Genomic DNA, 16,224 nt, shown 5'->3' on the forward strand with positions numbered 1-16,224 from the left:
TCCTCCTGGCTCTCCCTACAGCTTGCCACTATTTTTCTCAGATTTTGAACATCTTGTACCATTTTACATCGTCTAACGCTTTTTCCATAAATTATTTCATTCTTCATCGACTTGTATTTCTGTGCTCCTGAATTCCCTGAACATTTTTGTACTTCCTTCTTTCACCTATCAACTGAAGTATCTCTTCTGTTAGCCATGATTTCTTTGCAGTTACCTTCTTTGCACCTATGTTTTTCTTTCGAGCTACTGTGACTGCCCGTTTTAGATATTTCCATTTCTCTTCAACTGTAATTCCTGCTGAGCTACTCCTTATGGCTGTATCTATAGGCTTAGAGAACTTCAATCGTATTTCTTCATTCCTTAGTACTTCCGTATCTCACTTGCGTGTTTATTCTTCCTGACAAATCTCTTTAACTTCAGCCTACTCTTCATCACTACTAAATTGTGATCTGAGTCTGTATCTGCTCCTGATTACGTCTTACAATCCAGGATCTGATTTCGGAATCTCTTTCCGACCATGATGTACTACAACTGAAATCTACCCGTATCTGCCGGCCTGGGTGGCCGAGCGGTTCTAAGCGCTACAGTCTGGAGCCGCGCGACTGCTGCGGTCGCAGGTTCGAATCCTGCCTCGGGCATGGGTATGTGTGATGTCCTTAGGTTAGTTAGGTTTAAGTAGTTGTCAGTTCTAGGGGACTGATGACTTCATAATTTAAGTCCCATAGTGCTCAGAGCCATTTTCTACCCATATCTCCTGGCCTTTTCCAAGTATATCTCCTCCACTTGTTATCCCTGAACAGAGTATTTGCTATTACTAGCTCAAATTTATCACAGAACTCAAGTAGTCTCTCTCGTCTCTCGTTCCTTGTCCCAAGCCCATACTGTGCTGTAACAGTTTCTTCTACTCCTTCCCCTACAACTGCATTCCACTTTCCCTCGACTACTACCATTCCATCTCCCTTTACGTACTGTATTACCTTTTCAATATCTTCATATACATATCTTCATCTTCAGCTTGTGACGTCGGCATATATACCTGAACTACCTTTGTCGGTGTTGGTTTGCTGTCGATTCTCATAAGGACAACCCTATCACTGAACTGTTCACAGTAACACAAACCTTCCTTACTATTCATAACGAATCCTAGTCCCGTTATACCATTTTCTTCTGCTGTTGATACTGCCCTATAGTCATCTGACCAGAAATCCTTGTCTTCTTTCCATTTCAATTCACTGACCTTTACTGTATCTAGATTGAGCCTTGTCTTTTCCCTTTTCAGATGCTCTAGCTTCTCTACCTCGTTCATGATTCCGATAGTCCATGCACCGACTCGTAGAGCTTTATCCTGTCGTTGGTTATTCAATCTTTTTCTCGTGGTCACTTCCCCCTTGGCAGTCCCCTCCCAGATATCCAAATGGGGGGCTATTCCGGAATCTTCCGGCCAATGATGATTATTAACCAAACATTAAGCGGTGGCGGGATTCGAACTCGGGACCGAAGACGTTTTCAGTACTAATCCAAGACGCTACTTCTATACCACGGATAGTGACAATGTGGTTCATCTCGGTTCATCTGGGCGGTCAAAGCATTCACTCGAAATGTCCAGAATACTCTTCAAACCAGTCGTGAACAGCTGTGGGATTCTGGCCCGGTGGTATGGCGCATTATCATCCATCAAGATCCCGTCGTTGTTGGGAACATGAAGTCCATGAATGGCTGAAAATGGTTGCCTAACATGACTATTTCCAGTCAATGATCGGTACTGTTGGACCAGACGACACAGTCCATTCCACGTAAACACAGCCCACACAAATATGGAGAAACCACTACCCCCTCACTTTTCCTTCCTTGTTGACAAACTGGGTCATGGCTTCGACGGATCCACGCCATATTCGAGCCCTACCATCAGCTCTTACCATCTGAAATTGGAATTCATCTGATCAGGCCACAGTTTTACCGTCGTCAAGGGTCCAACCGATATGGTCATAAGCCCAGGAGAGGTCACACAAGCGTTATTGTTGTTAGCAAAGTTGTTAGCAGTCGTCTGCTGCGATAGTCCATTAACGACAAGTTTCGCCCACTATACTAGCATATACATTTGTCGTACGTCCACATTAATTTCTGCTGTTGTTTCACGCAGTGTTCTTTGTCTGTTAGCACTGACAAAAGTAGGCAAACGCCGCTGCTCTCGGTCGTTAAGTGCGTTGTCCGTGGTGAGAGATAATGCATAAAGTTTGGTGTTGATATTATCGGCACTCTCTTGACACTGTGGTTCTCGGAATATTGAATTCCGTAACGATATCCGAAATGGAAAGTCGCATGCGTCTAGCTCCAACTACGACTCCGCCTTCAAATTCTGTTAATTCCCATCGTTTTGCCAAAATCACGTCGGAAACCTCTTCACATGAGTGCAAATTACAGCTGTACCAATGCACTGACCTTTTATACCCTGCGAACGCGATGTTACTGCCATCAGTATATGTGCATATCGCTATCCCACGGCTTTTGTCACCTTAGTGTATTTCGTAAAATAACGTGTCGCAATAAAAGTACCAATTGAACGTATCCCAACAAAAGCACAAATTCATCCAGCAACAAGTACTGTAGAACAGGAATTATAGAAGTAATGATAAAAATAGGTTACAAAATATAAGTGAAAAACTAAAATTCGTCTCATTACGCAATATTAATCAGTTTCGTGTACGAACGAAAATGAAAAGAAAGGCACAGGAAAGATATTACGTTCGTAGATTACTTCATTTTTACGTGCCACTAAAACTGCGTTGTCGCCTCCGATGAGAGGTATTTGGCTGTTGTGTCACGTCCCGCCGGCAGTTGACTCTACCGGCGATTAGCCGAGAGACGCAGATAACTGCCCGGCGCATTCTGCCCTGAGCGTCTCCGCAGTGGACCAGACTTCGTCGCTGTCGGCATGCCGTTTCATCGACTGGCGACAGCGTGGTTGGTTTGCGCGCTGGCGCTGCAATCGCCAAATTCTCCGGTCCGTTTGCCGATGAATATCGAGGAGGTGAATTCCGACAAGTCACGAGCTACCGGTGCTGGCCACCTCGATGAGGAACAGACGGGTTGTTTGCGCTTTACTTATAGATTTAGGAAGGAGAAGGTGCTTCTAGAGTGTAACCGGTCTTGGCGAGAAAAGTCATTCGCAGATGCGGAAACCTCTGACGAAAACGGCGCGCACATTCGCCACATTAGACGGTCGATCACGGACAAGTTTCCTTGGCTCAAGAAATGTCCTGTTAATCAGCGACTCGACAGACAGCGGAAATGCAGGCCAGTGATCAGCGCTACCCGAGGTACGTAACAACAAAGATTTATCTCCTCGTGTTATTCCGTGACGATGATACAAACTTCCAAGGAGGTAAATTGTACATGTATCAATCTGAGGTAAGAACCTCTGGTCCGGAAACACCAGAGTCGAAAGTCATAAGCGGAAACCGTTCTGATAGCTCTGATACTGGAATACATGTGCTGGTGCTGCTGCTGCTAAGATTGTAGGGTAGCCTAGTTTCAGAGGTGGCAGTACGGACCAAAACAACAACACAAGTCTAGTTAACATTGGCTCTTAAATGCATACCTTAAGAACTATTGGCACCTGTTCAATATGAGAGAAGTATCTCACAGAAGCGAAGATAAAGTGGTCATAGCTTTTAAAGTATGCATTTTAGAGGCCCTGTTTACTAGATACTTTTTGATTGTTTTGGTCCATACTGCCACCTCCGAAAACTGCCTACGCTATTATTTCAGCAAATACAGTAAGGGAATTGATTTCTGGACCAGATTCTCTTGCCGAAAATTGATATATTTACCCTTGTCCACCAATCTTGAAACTTTGTAACATCGTCACTGTATCAGTCTTTATAGATGTACGATTACCAGCAGGATCATTTATTATGTTGCACCAAGTCTCCTCACAATGATTTAAATCTGACATCAATTCAAATCACATTCGTTCATTAAAAGAATCCTGGCTTTATCGTAGCGCGAAATGTTCCAGTGAACGGGACTCAGTTGTATGTTTTATTTTGTTTGTATATAGTCACTTTCATGAAGACAACCTCAAACAACGGCCGGGTAAAATAGTAGTCGACAAGGCAATTGGAAGGCTTACTTTTGTTGGAAGGGTTTTTCAGAAAGTTCAGAAAATCTATTAAAGGATATCGCTATTGAGTGGGTATGACGACAGATACCAACGAATTCAGAAAAGTGCAGCTATGAGAGTCAGGTCAGAACAGCTCGTACGAAAGTGTAAAAGGTATGTTCAGTTAACTTAAATGTAAACCTTTGCAAAATGAAATTCTCCCGAAATCCTGTTAGGTAAATTAAGCGGATCGGATTCTGAAGAAGGCTACAATCGTTTCTGCGATCACTCTTGTACATATCGCGAACGTGTCATGAGAATGTGAAAAAACAGATGAGGATGCATACAGAGTCAGTTTTCTCTCAGTCTCTACCGTAATGCAATAGGACATAAATCAGATAATGTTAGTAAGAAGTATCCTGCCCTGTGTATTGTGAGGTGTGTTGCTGAAACATACGTAGATTTCGATGAAATTCACAATTTTTTGAATACGGTTATTTGTTTTTGTTTGTTTCTAAATTCATCAGACCAAAGATATTAATCACTCTCTTGAAAGAGCACACTGGTCGCTTTGAAGCGTTGTATATGTAAAACACGTAACAGGCAGTCATGCAACTGAACTGGTCGGGAGCTAGGAACTGCGAGTAGTAAAGTAACGAGCGAAAATAAAGTGATATTAGAAGTAAAATTATTTACGCCAGAGGCTGACTTTTAATCACAGAAGCAATTAATATTGGCTCGCCACATAAAAGAAACAGATGAGACAGTCGTCTGAGTATATACCAACAAAATTTAAAAAATTACGTACACAGCTGAAAGGACAAGCAAACAACAATAGTTATTTAACCTGTTCGGACTGTCAGGGAAGGCAGAAATTTGAGTTTATGTCCACGTCTGTGAATCACACTTTTACTCCAAATGAAATAAATCCTCAGATAAGAAAATTAATACTAAATTTTGAAAACTGTATGTACTCTACTGTGAAGAAGCCAAGAGGAATTGCGGTTTCGCTGATATGCATATAAAATTATGTACACGTTTGTGAAGAAGACTTTACACATACGATTTTGAAACAGCCTATTTCACCGATATGTGTAATAATAGAAAGCGGAAAATTTAACATGTACTAGCCTGTGAAGCAGACTGGGGGGTTCACTATTGAAAAGTGCGCACTATTGAAAGGGCGTTGATGTTTCTATAAACGTCCTGAAACATATTTTCATATTCTGGACCCTACTTACACATCAGCGTCTCTTTAAAATTATATTGTTACTATAAGTTAACAACAATTAACGAATTTTGTCTCTTCTCCAGTTTTTTTCGGGTGGGCGTAAAGTATCCTTCACCCTGCCCCTGGTAACGCGCCTTATGGAAAATGCGTTGGTACTACCAGAGTTAAAGCACACTTGACCTGGTAAAGCATGAACTCAGGAATTAAAAAATTAGTAGATCAATTTCAAGAATGCAAGACCGCTAAGCCTAACACCAGCACTAGAACTTTTTATTGATTATTTGGGGCCCCTCAAAGGTACCAAACAGGTTATAGTTACATTTTAGTAATGGTAAACGCCATTGCGAGGTTTTTGTGCTTGGTGCCTACTAAAGAATTGAAGATCACCATTAGTATCCAGGACGTAATGTTATTTCACCTAGTTTTGGTCCTCCTAAGGGTTTAGTAAGTGACAATGCTCCTTCATTTACGTCACGGAAAGTCAAGAAATATTTTTGTTAATAATGGCATTCCTCACGTGTCGACTACCCCCTATTACCCTCAACCATCTTTTCCGGAACGTATTAACGAATCCGAAATCTGCCTTAAGAATTTATCTTTCTCGTTCACAGAAACGTTGAGATAGTTGCGAGCATTGGTTTAATCTTGCTTTTAATACCGCCTATCATGAGGCACATAAGAAGGTCCCTATCAAACTTACGTTCGCGTTCTCCCGTAAGTGAGTGATTTGTGGTCGTTGAATGATCTATTATCTGAGTCTTTTAAACCTGAGTATATCACGGATAAATGGAAAGTGTGGAAAAATATCATTTCTTCCATACATCAGAGAGAAGCTCATAGATACTGTCGGGGGAGACGCGTAGCTTCTTTGATAGAGGGGTATTGCTTATGTGGAGTAAATCTGGAGGAAAATAAAGGGGAACAGGGGGTCACCGGAAGCTGTTCCCTTGATCTATCTGGCCGTGTAAGGTCAGTGGGCGTTAGTCTCCTTTCAGATTCTTGCTCAAAGACCTTACAACGCATAAGAAAATCGAGTCACATTTGAAATTACGAAGTGCCAAAGCAGAGGCTAGCACGCAATGGTCTAAAGAAACTCGGCTGCCCAACGCATCTTTTGATTTAAAGAAGGAGCGGGAGAATGGTATGTTTTTTTATCGATATCTGCATGTTCCGGTTTTAGCACGGCGGGCAAACGCGGGACGGAAGAAGCGGTTTTGATACGTCTTTGGTCACAGATAGTCTCCTGGCAGCGGCGAGGTCGTCAACATTGCCCATGCTTGGTAACGGTCGCCAACTTGGAAAGGCGACGGGTTTTTCAGTTTGGAACCTGATATGTGATTGGTAGCCAAATATAAACATTTTGGTTCCTTCGTGGCCTTCTATTGCTGGTCTAGAATATTTCCACATCGTGGATAAGGGTTCTGATCCGGTCACGAAGGTAGTTTACCGGAGTGAACCTGCTGTGAGATCATCGGAAGAGTTGGTGGGTTGGTTGGTTTGGGGAAGGAGACCAGACAGCGAGGTCATCGGTCTCATCGGATTAGGGAAGGACGGGGAAGGAAGTCGGCCGTGCCCTTTGAAAGGAACCATTCCGGCATTTGTCTGGAGCGATTTAGGGAAATCACGGAAAACCTAAATCAGGATGGCCGGACGCGGGATTGAACCGTCGTCCTCCCGAATGCGAGTCCAGTGTCTAACCACTGCGCCACCTCGCTCGGTCGGAAGAGGCCTTACCTGCTTCTGACGGGAGTTGATGTTGATCATCCGTTGGCCGAGTTACATCATAATGGTGCTTATGTGTTCCTAAACGTGTGAGTATAGCGTCTTGCGTGGGTAAAATCTGACAATGTTCTTACGTGATTGGCTGTCCCATCATTCGCGTGTGGCCCAAAGTTAGTCCTGTTTTTGCTGTTTAGAAATCAGATGCCAAGCATTGTGGTACAATGTGCTAGACATATGTACTCCTTTTCTTTTTGTATTCTAAAGGAGTGTTCATAGTAATCTGTGTGCTTCTCTCAGATAATTTACCCTGTAAATGCCGCAATCCCGCATCGGATCTTGCCGCAACATTAACTTGTTTTGGAAATTTGTGTGCGCTGTTGAGTTATGAAAAAAGCGCAACTCCGGTACCCTCTCTCAAAAAATATACACTAAGGTCACAAAAGTCATGGGATACTCATAATATATTGTCGAAACTTCTTTTGCCTCGCTTAGTGCAGCAACTCGGCGCTGCGTGGACACAGCAGGTCGGAACTCCCCTGCAGAAATACTGAGCTATGATGCCTCTATAACCGTCCCTAATTGCGAAAGTTTAGCCGGTGCGGGACTTTGCGCACGAATGGACCTCTTGATTATATTCGATAAATGTTCGATGGGATTCATGTCGGGCGATCTGGCTCGCCAAATGACTCGCTCGAATGGTCCAGAATGTTCTTGAAATCAATCACGAACGATTGTGGCCCGATGACATGACGAATTGCCATCCATAAAAAAATCCGTCCTTGTCCAGGAACATGAAGTCCTTGAATACTTACAAATGGTCTCCAGGTAGGCGAACATAAACATTTCCAGTCACCGTTCAGTTCGACCAAAGGAACCAGCACATTCCATCTAAACACAGCCCACACCATTACGGATCCACCAATAGCTTATACACTCCCTTGTTGTCTACTTGGATCCATGGCTTCACGGGGTCTGCGCCACACTCCAATCCTGCCAAGAGCTCTTACGAAATGAAATCAGTTCTCATCTAACCAGGTCATAGTTTTCCGAAGGTCTAACCGAAATGGTCACGAGCCCAGGAGAGGAGCTGCAGGCGATGTCGTGCCGTCATCAAAGGCATTAGCTTCGGTCGTCTGCTGCCATAGCCCATCAACGCAAAATTGCGCAGCACTGTGCTAATAGAAACTTCCGTGATGCGTCCCTCTTTAATTTCCGCAGTTAATTCACACAATGTTTCTTGTCTTTTAGGACTGACAACTCTACGCCGACGCACCTACTCTCGGTCGTTAAGTGAAGGCCATCGGTCACTGCGTTGACGGTGGTGAGAGGTAATGTCCCATCTTTGGTACTGGTATTTTCCGCACACACTTGGCACAGTGGATCCTGGAATACTGAATTCCTTAACGATTTCTGAAAGGGAATGTTCCACGCTTCTCGTTCCAATTACCATTCCGCGTTTAAAGTATGTTATTCTCGTGGTGTGGCCACAAACCTTTTCACATGAGTCACCTGAGTGCAAATGACAGCTCCGCCAATGCACAACCCTTTTATATGTTGTGCATGCGATACTACCTCCATCTGTGTATGTACTCATCGCTATTCCATGACTTTTGTCACTTCAGTGTATAATTGTTTTAAGATGTTACGGCAGGTGGAGTAATATTATTTCTTTCTGTTTTAGAGCTCTGAAACCTGTTTTATTGTATATATCTGGTGGGATGGTCTGTCGGAACCCGTGAGAATGTAAAGATGCTTGTACCAGCTTCTGAACAAAGTATTCCAGGATAAGTCCTCGACATCCTTCGTCTGTTACCCTGTTGTTGGGATTGTAAATAAGCTGTAGGTTATAATTTAACGTTTGTTATGAAATTTTGTCAGTTACTAAGCTTAAGGCACACAGATCCTTTGACATGAAAGTTTTGAATGTTTGTACTGTCTGTTTTACATATTGGCGTCTTTAAAAACTATTTGAGGTTTACAGTATCTTACTAATTTTTGGCGCTCTTAAATAATTTAGTAATTATCTTACGAGTCCTTGACTTAGTGATCGAGAGTGCTGAGTTTAGCAGCGGGTGCCTTATTTACAATGGGCAATCAAATGAAAAAGAAACAGACGGAAAAAAGTAAGTCAGTTGTTTGGCTCAACTGGCTCTGACCACTATGGGACTTAACATCGGAGATCATCAGTCCCCTAGAACTACTTAAACCTAACCAACCTAAGGATATCATGCACATCCATGTCCGAGGCAGGATTCGAACCTGCCACTGTAGCGGTCGCACGGTACCAGACTGTAGCGCCTATAACCGCTCGGTCACAACGGCCGGCGTCAGTTGTTTATTACGTCAAAAGTCAGCGGCATAACTGTTAATAATCTCATCGTTAGACAAGACGGTCATGGGAAAATGTTGTGGTTGCCTACGGAACCATGTTTGTAAAAGGGCCTCCCAGCGAAGATTCTGCAATGTGGCAGAAACAAACTTAGGAAGATGTTGTCTTACCCGAATCACCTGCCCGATATACGAAAGGCAGTGCTCCTGCAATCCTGGAAAAGTGCATGGAACCTGTAGATGCACTCGACACATGCAGCCCAATAAATCGGCGGTGGCAGAGCAGTGCATCGACACCGGCCACACTATGCGGTATGAAAATGTCGAAATTCTAGCGTCGACTTCACTGCTTAGGTATTCGATTGTGAACGGGGCAGCTGAATTCGTTACACGAAGAATTTAATTAACAAAGATACCGGTTTCCACCCAGACAAATTATGCAATCCGATGCTTTCTCGAATAAACTCGTAAAGCCATTGGTAGAAGGCAGCTAATAATGACACATCGATATACCAACAAGGATCGAGCGCGTAGCCACAGATTCAGTTTATACATACCGTGTGCCAACGACCAACGTCTCTGGTCCTTGTTTTCTTTCTGTGTTTTAAAGCGACGGGACAGGTACAGTAGCGTATGTAGCTTCAGTGGGGTCAATCTGAAGACGGGTGGAAAGTAGATGGCAGAAATATTAGAAAAAGAAGAAATAAAGTTGGGTAGCAGAGCACCAGAAATTTGATTGAATCCTTGACACTTTCTTGCACACTCTGTCTTTCGCCTTGTGCAAGATAAACTTCCATGCTCGAATCCTGCTCCGGTGCAGAATTTTAATATAATACGAAGTTTTCAAAACAGAGCACACGCCGCTGCATTATGAAAGATCCTTTGTCGACACTGAGGGCTGCCTTTATCTCCGCTGTTGTACGTACTGGCTGCACTCGCTTCCTCCAGCAATGAACTCCACTAAGGGTCATCGTGTGGGACCGGCGATAACTTTCTGACTGCTGCTCCTGAGCGACACGGTTTGTAGTGCGACTCGCCTTCTGAAGTGGGCAAGTTACGCAGCCGATACATGGCTGTTTGGCGCCTGGCACCGTTGCTCTCGATCTGTGCGCTGGCATCCGTTTACGCGTCGCTGGCCTCTCCCAGCCAGCTCCTGCAGGTGTTTATCGATCTCGTGGTGGCTGCTTCAGGGAGTCCACGGTCGAATGGCACCGGCTGCAGCCCGCCGTACCACCGCCACCACGAAGCGGAGAAGACGGAGTACCTTCAGATGTTGAAGGCCTTGTCGAAGGAAGCCAACGTCGTGGATCACGAGGGACGACAGTTCGAGGAACCGCTCGAAGATGACTCAGGGTCTGGCAGCGAGGCGACTGCGACGACTCGTCACGGCAAGTCGTTTATCAACCGGATTCCAAATTTCAAGAAGTGCCCTCCAGGTCAACAGATTGACAGGATAGGAAAATGTCGGAAAGTGATCAGCGACTCGAAAGGTAGGAGCTTCGTTAACAGGAGGATCTGCTTTTGTTAATTCATTTGCTTCTCCATCTGACTGTACAAGATATACACCCAACACTTCTACTTATTTTATTTCGTGAACGATTTATGGTATACAAACGAGGTTTCCGGCAAACATAGCGGACAGAGAGACACGTAACTTTGTCGTAAATATAATATTCTTGTATCTACAGGGACTTGGAAACACGTGTATCCACATTACGTAACGGCTCACCATATTCTTGGTTCATGGTGGGCGGTTCTCTTGCCTATCTAGCAGCTTCCAGGGGCAACAGAAATCAGATTATCAATATTTGATGTAGTTTCTACATCTACATGGATACTCTGTAAATCTCGTTTAAGAGCCTGGCAGAGGGTTCATCGAACCACCTCCACAATTCTCTGTTATTCCAATCTCGTACAGTGCGCGAAAAAAATGAACACCCATATCTTTCCGTACGAGCTCTGATTCCCCTTATTTTATCGTTCCTCCCTATGTAGGTCGGTGTCAACAAAATATTTTCGCATTCGGAGGGGAAAGTTGGTGATTGGAATTTCGTGAGAAGATTCCGTCGCAACGAAAAACGCCTTTCTTTTAATGATGTCCAGGCCAAATTCTGTATCATTTCTGTGACACTCTCTCCCATATTTTGCGATAATACAGAACGTGCTGCCTTTCTTTCAACTTCTTCCATGTTCTCCGTCAGTCCTATCTGGTAAGGAACCCACACCGCGCAGCAGTATCCTAAAAGAGGACGGACAAGCGTAGTATAGGCAGTCTCCTTAGTAGGCCTATTACATTTCCAAAGTGTCCTGCCAGTAAAACGCGGTTTTTGGTTAGCCTTCCCCACAACATTTTCTATGTGTTCCTTCCAATTTAAGTTGTTCGTAATTGTAATAACTAGGTATTTAGTTGAATTTACGGCTTTTATATTCGACTGAATTACCGTGTAACCGAAGTTTAACGAGTTCCTTTTAGCACTCATGTGGATGACCTCACACTTTTGTTTATTTAGGGCCAACTGCCACTTTTCGCACTATTCAGATGTCTTTTCTAAATCGTTTTGCAGTTTCTTTTGATCTTCTGACTACTTTATTAGTAGATAAACGACAGTGTCATCTGCAAACAACGGAAGACGGCTGCTCAAATGGTCTCCCAAATCGTTTATACAGATAAGGAACAGCAAAGGGCCTATAACATTACCTTGGGGAACGCCAGAAATCACTTTTGTTTTACTCGATGACTTTCCGTCAGTTACTACGAACTGTGACTCCTCTGACAGGAAATCACAAATCCAGTCACATAACTGAGACGATAATCCATAAGCACGCAATTTCACTACGAGCCGCTTGTGTGGTGCAGTGTCAAAAGCCTTCCGGAAATCCAGAAATACGGAATAAATCTCAAATCCCTTGTCAATAGCACTCAGCACTTCATGTGAATAAAGAGTTAATTCTTAAATAAATTTAGAAACTTAATATGTTCTCATTATCTGCTAATTAAGAGATATAATTTTATAGCAAAGAATTAACATAGTGAGACAAGTATTACTAATAGTAACTGTCTATACGTCTTGAGGAAACGTAGCACACGACGCGCAAATTACCCAGACTATAGTCGACCACTGTTTGAGAACGAGAGTACTTAGCGACTTTAAATAAACTTCGAACATAATTTCAAACCTTTTTTCTGAACTTCTATCTTACACGCTTAACGTCAAACATTTAATACATTAACCCATCAGACGTTTAATCCATACATTCCTAGAATTTTTTTTTAGTTTTATGATTTTCACGTATGACATTTACTAGTGACCACAGACAATAACTGAAACAGTAATTTGTTGTTGTGACTTCTGAAAGGAGCTTTTTTCAGTGATCGACAATGAACCCAAGGGCACATAGGATCGGAAACTACTGTAGAACAGGAACAGCCAAAATAAAACATATTGTACTCTAACCAGTGTTTATTATTAGGAATTTGATAATCAGTCGTTATTATTGCAAGTTATGAATTATTAAGTAATCATATTAGGTAGGCAGGCCTTTCGGCCTTCATGGCTTGTTCGGACGGAGTTTAGAGTTTTCGTTTATACATGGGAAGTGGATTCTTTAAGAAATCAGGGGTTTACTATTAGTGATATAATGCTTGTTAATGTTGGTCTTCAAACAAATCGCAAAAGTATCCGGAAAACGTAGGCTGGCTTCGTCGTTATATGCAGCAAGAAGATAGGCATATGTTTCCAAGATAAAATGTATTTCCTCTTGGCCTTGCTTTGTGCGAGGTGGATACAAGATGAAGTATGATTTGTTGTAGATGGAGCCGCGTGTTAAATTGTAGTGTTCCTTAGGGTATGAGTCCACACGCTCAGTGTAGCGTCTAAATGATGAAACCATTTTAAAAAACACTGTAGACTGTCAGTCTTATTATGCAAAGTGTCTTTATTGTACAATGTATATGTTTTAGATTACTGACCACTTTTGGTCTTTGGCCATTACTAAAGGTATAACATTGATAATGAGAGCGTAACATTTGAAAGCCTTTCCGCGCCGTCTGGGGACGACCCTTGTTCACACACACATACAGACACACACACACACACACACACACACACAAACACACACACACACACCAATCGAGCATTATATGATACAACGCGTGATCTCGGTAAAAACACTATTAACAGCTGGCTTACTGATCCTTGTAAATATATTAAAGGGTGCAACGTGTCCTTTTGCTTCCTCATACATAAACATATCCAAGAAGGTGGGAAACATGCATCATCAAAACATTATACATAAACACGCTATTTTGCAGGGAATCAAAGTTTATCGAAAGAGAGAGCTACAGGCATGTGATCACAGCATAATCTTAATGAAACTATTGCACACATTACAGCCATTACTAGTGTGATCAAATATACAGAAGTTTAAATAAATAAAAGGGTTTAATAACACCTCGAATCATCTGCGTAGCACTAATCAACAACTGAATTTTCTAGCAATGATCGTAAGTAGTTTCGAAGTTCAATGCGCAATATATTTGTTAAGGATTAACGGAAAGTATGCACTGTTCTGGTTGCATGACGGGAGCTCGCTCTGCCGATAAACTTTCACTCTCTGCAAAATGACTTTTCTGAGCATAGTCTTTGGGTGATGCAAGATTACCGAGTTTTTGTAACAGATATGTTACGTATGCTGAGAGAGACAGAGACAGACAGAAAGGAAGAGGGGGGAGGGGGGGACAATTGTCAGTCCCCACGTAGCATGGAACAGGTTTCAGATACGACACACACATCACAAAAGCTGCAGGTTTCAAATATGACACACACATCACCAGCGCTATGTAAGTAATTTAACAACATTCTAGTATTGCCCTTCTTAAGGACCGGAGGCAGAGGCTGTTTAAGGCAATCGTTATCAAAATTTTAGCATACAACCACTAACAACATATATTTATAATGTTAGTGGGTGCATGCAAAATATTTATAATGAATAATAATTTAACAACAGTTGTAATATGCAAGCCTAATGATGTTCACCAATGTATCTAACCGTTTAGTGTTATTTTGGTACTGTATTCACAGACATTTTCAAAGGGTCAAAAGGATGAAACTGGCCAGTGATGTGAAATATGTACGTTGTGGAATAAAGGCACTTTACATAATAAAATCGGCAGCTTACGGTGGTTTTTAAAATGGTTTCATCATTTATAAACTTCTAGTGTAACAGAAGGTCCTCACGAAAGCTATTTACTGATGTTTACGTGAAGAGCTTTTGTGGAAAGCAGTAAGCAGTTGAACAGCTTCATACAACGGCGGAGCCTGACGTTAACGTCTCAATTGACGGTGTTGACAAAACAACAGCCGATTACGGCGTCATCGCCTTTCAATTTTAGAACATTAATTCGATATTTTTGCGTAGACATTCAACACCATCATCTTTATAGAACTGTACTCAGGTTTTACAGAACTTTCTAATGACATGAAAAAGAAGTTGCCCTGATAGATACTCGAGTTAAGAGTTTTACACATAAATCGACATTACGAACTTCTCTAGCTGCTATCATTTGCCTAAAACCTCGTTTCGAAATCTTGTACCGTTCATGAAATACAACAGGATCACATTTCAGGTCATTCATGCTGTATACGTGTTCAACTGCGTAACTTGAACAACCGGAATGCTTAGTAAACGATTTCGAGTCCAGAAACTAAGTTTCTGGGAAATGGTGTTACAGAAAGGAGGAAGTACTCGTAATTTGCTGCGTTTGTAACTCTTGTATCTCTTTTATCTACGAAGCTACTGAAAGAATTTCGTTTTACCGAACGATATAATTGTTTATTAGTTTTGGAAAGTTCTTGGTAAAAGGAATTCACTGATGTAAGATTTATTAAGGCTTGCATTAGAATTACAGCAGAAAACACCGAGATAATTCAGGACACAAGCACCACGACAATTATTAATAAGAATCTGCAGAAGGTGTTTACCAAAACATGACATAATAATGTGATTTGTTAGTTGTGTGTACCCTGTCTATGAACCAACAAGAACTCAGAAACGTTTGGATATGAAACATATACTTTACTCTATAGGCAGACACTCAAATGTCGTAGAGTTACATGTGAATTTCCTCAAATGTGTAAAACCAATTAATGATGTGAACAAATACCTGACACATGTTGCGCATCACAGAGATTTTGCGGGGAGTTCTTATTTCGATAAAATCATCGCACCCTGTTTTCTTTTTCAGGATTTGTTCTAGTTTCGTGGGTTTTTTACTCTTCCGTGACCTTTACGGCTTATATATGCTGGACGCTTACTTCAGCTAAACGAAGATCAAATGTGGTTTTTAAAGTAACTGATTTCTGATCTTCATAAACTGGCGCTCTTTGTGCATTTATTTATTTAATACAGTTTGACCTTTACCGTACCTGCAGATTACTTACTCGAAGAACAAGGGAAATCCTATCACGTCGTCACTTACCTTTGTTATTTCGTTCTAAAAGTTTGACCTTCATCGTGACTGTCACGCACGAAACAGTAGCAGTGTCTTGTGTTATTTTATTCCTAATCATGCGGTTCCTCCTCTAAGATTCTTCACCGGCCGCGGTGGTCGAGCGGTTGTAGGCGCTTCAGTCCGGAACCGCGGACTGCTACGGTCGCAGGTTCGAATCCTGCCTCGGGCATAGATGTGTGTGATGTCCTTACGTTAGTAAGGTTTAAGTAGTTCTAAGTTCTAAGGGACTGATGATCTCAGATGTTAAGTCCCATAGTGCTCAGAGCCATTTGAACCATTTTTTAAGATTATTCCGGTTTCACGAAGATATCATTGTCACAGAAATAATTG

At 42.2% G+C, this 16,224-nt stretch overlaps 1 protein-coding gene across 3 annotated transcripts in view; it reads left to right on the plus strand.

The window, feature by feature from the left end:
- Positions 1-2,852: 2,852 nt before the first annotated feature.
- The window catches only part of LOC126475403 (mucin-5AC-like), a 145,673-nt gene continuing 132,301 nt past the window's right edge, over positions 2,853-16,224 (plus strand). Inside the window, exon 1 of one of the 3 annotated variants that reach the window (XM_050103245.1) lies at positions 2,853-3,317. Coding sequence is in view for 2 of the 3 variants with exons in the window: in XM_050103241.1 (XP_049959198.1) it covers positions 3,289-3,317 (29 nt within the window). In the remaining variant the exon portion in view is untranslated. Of the gene's footprint in view, positions 3,318-10,386; positions 10,874-16,224 lie in introns of those variants that run through there. The other 2 variants (XM_050103241.1, XM_050103240.1) reach the window with 2 other exon arrangements.

The sequence above is a fragment of the Schistocerca serialis genome, chromosome 4 (assembly GCF_023864345.2).
Source record: "Schistocerca serialis cubense isolate TAMUIC-IGC-003099 chromosome 4, iqSchSeri2.2, whole genome shotgun sequence".
In the NCBI taxonomy this organism is placed as follows: Eukaryota; Metazoa; Arthropoda; class Insecta; order Orthoptera; family Acrididae; genus Schistocerca; species Schistocerca serialis.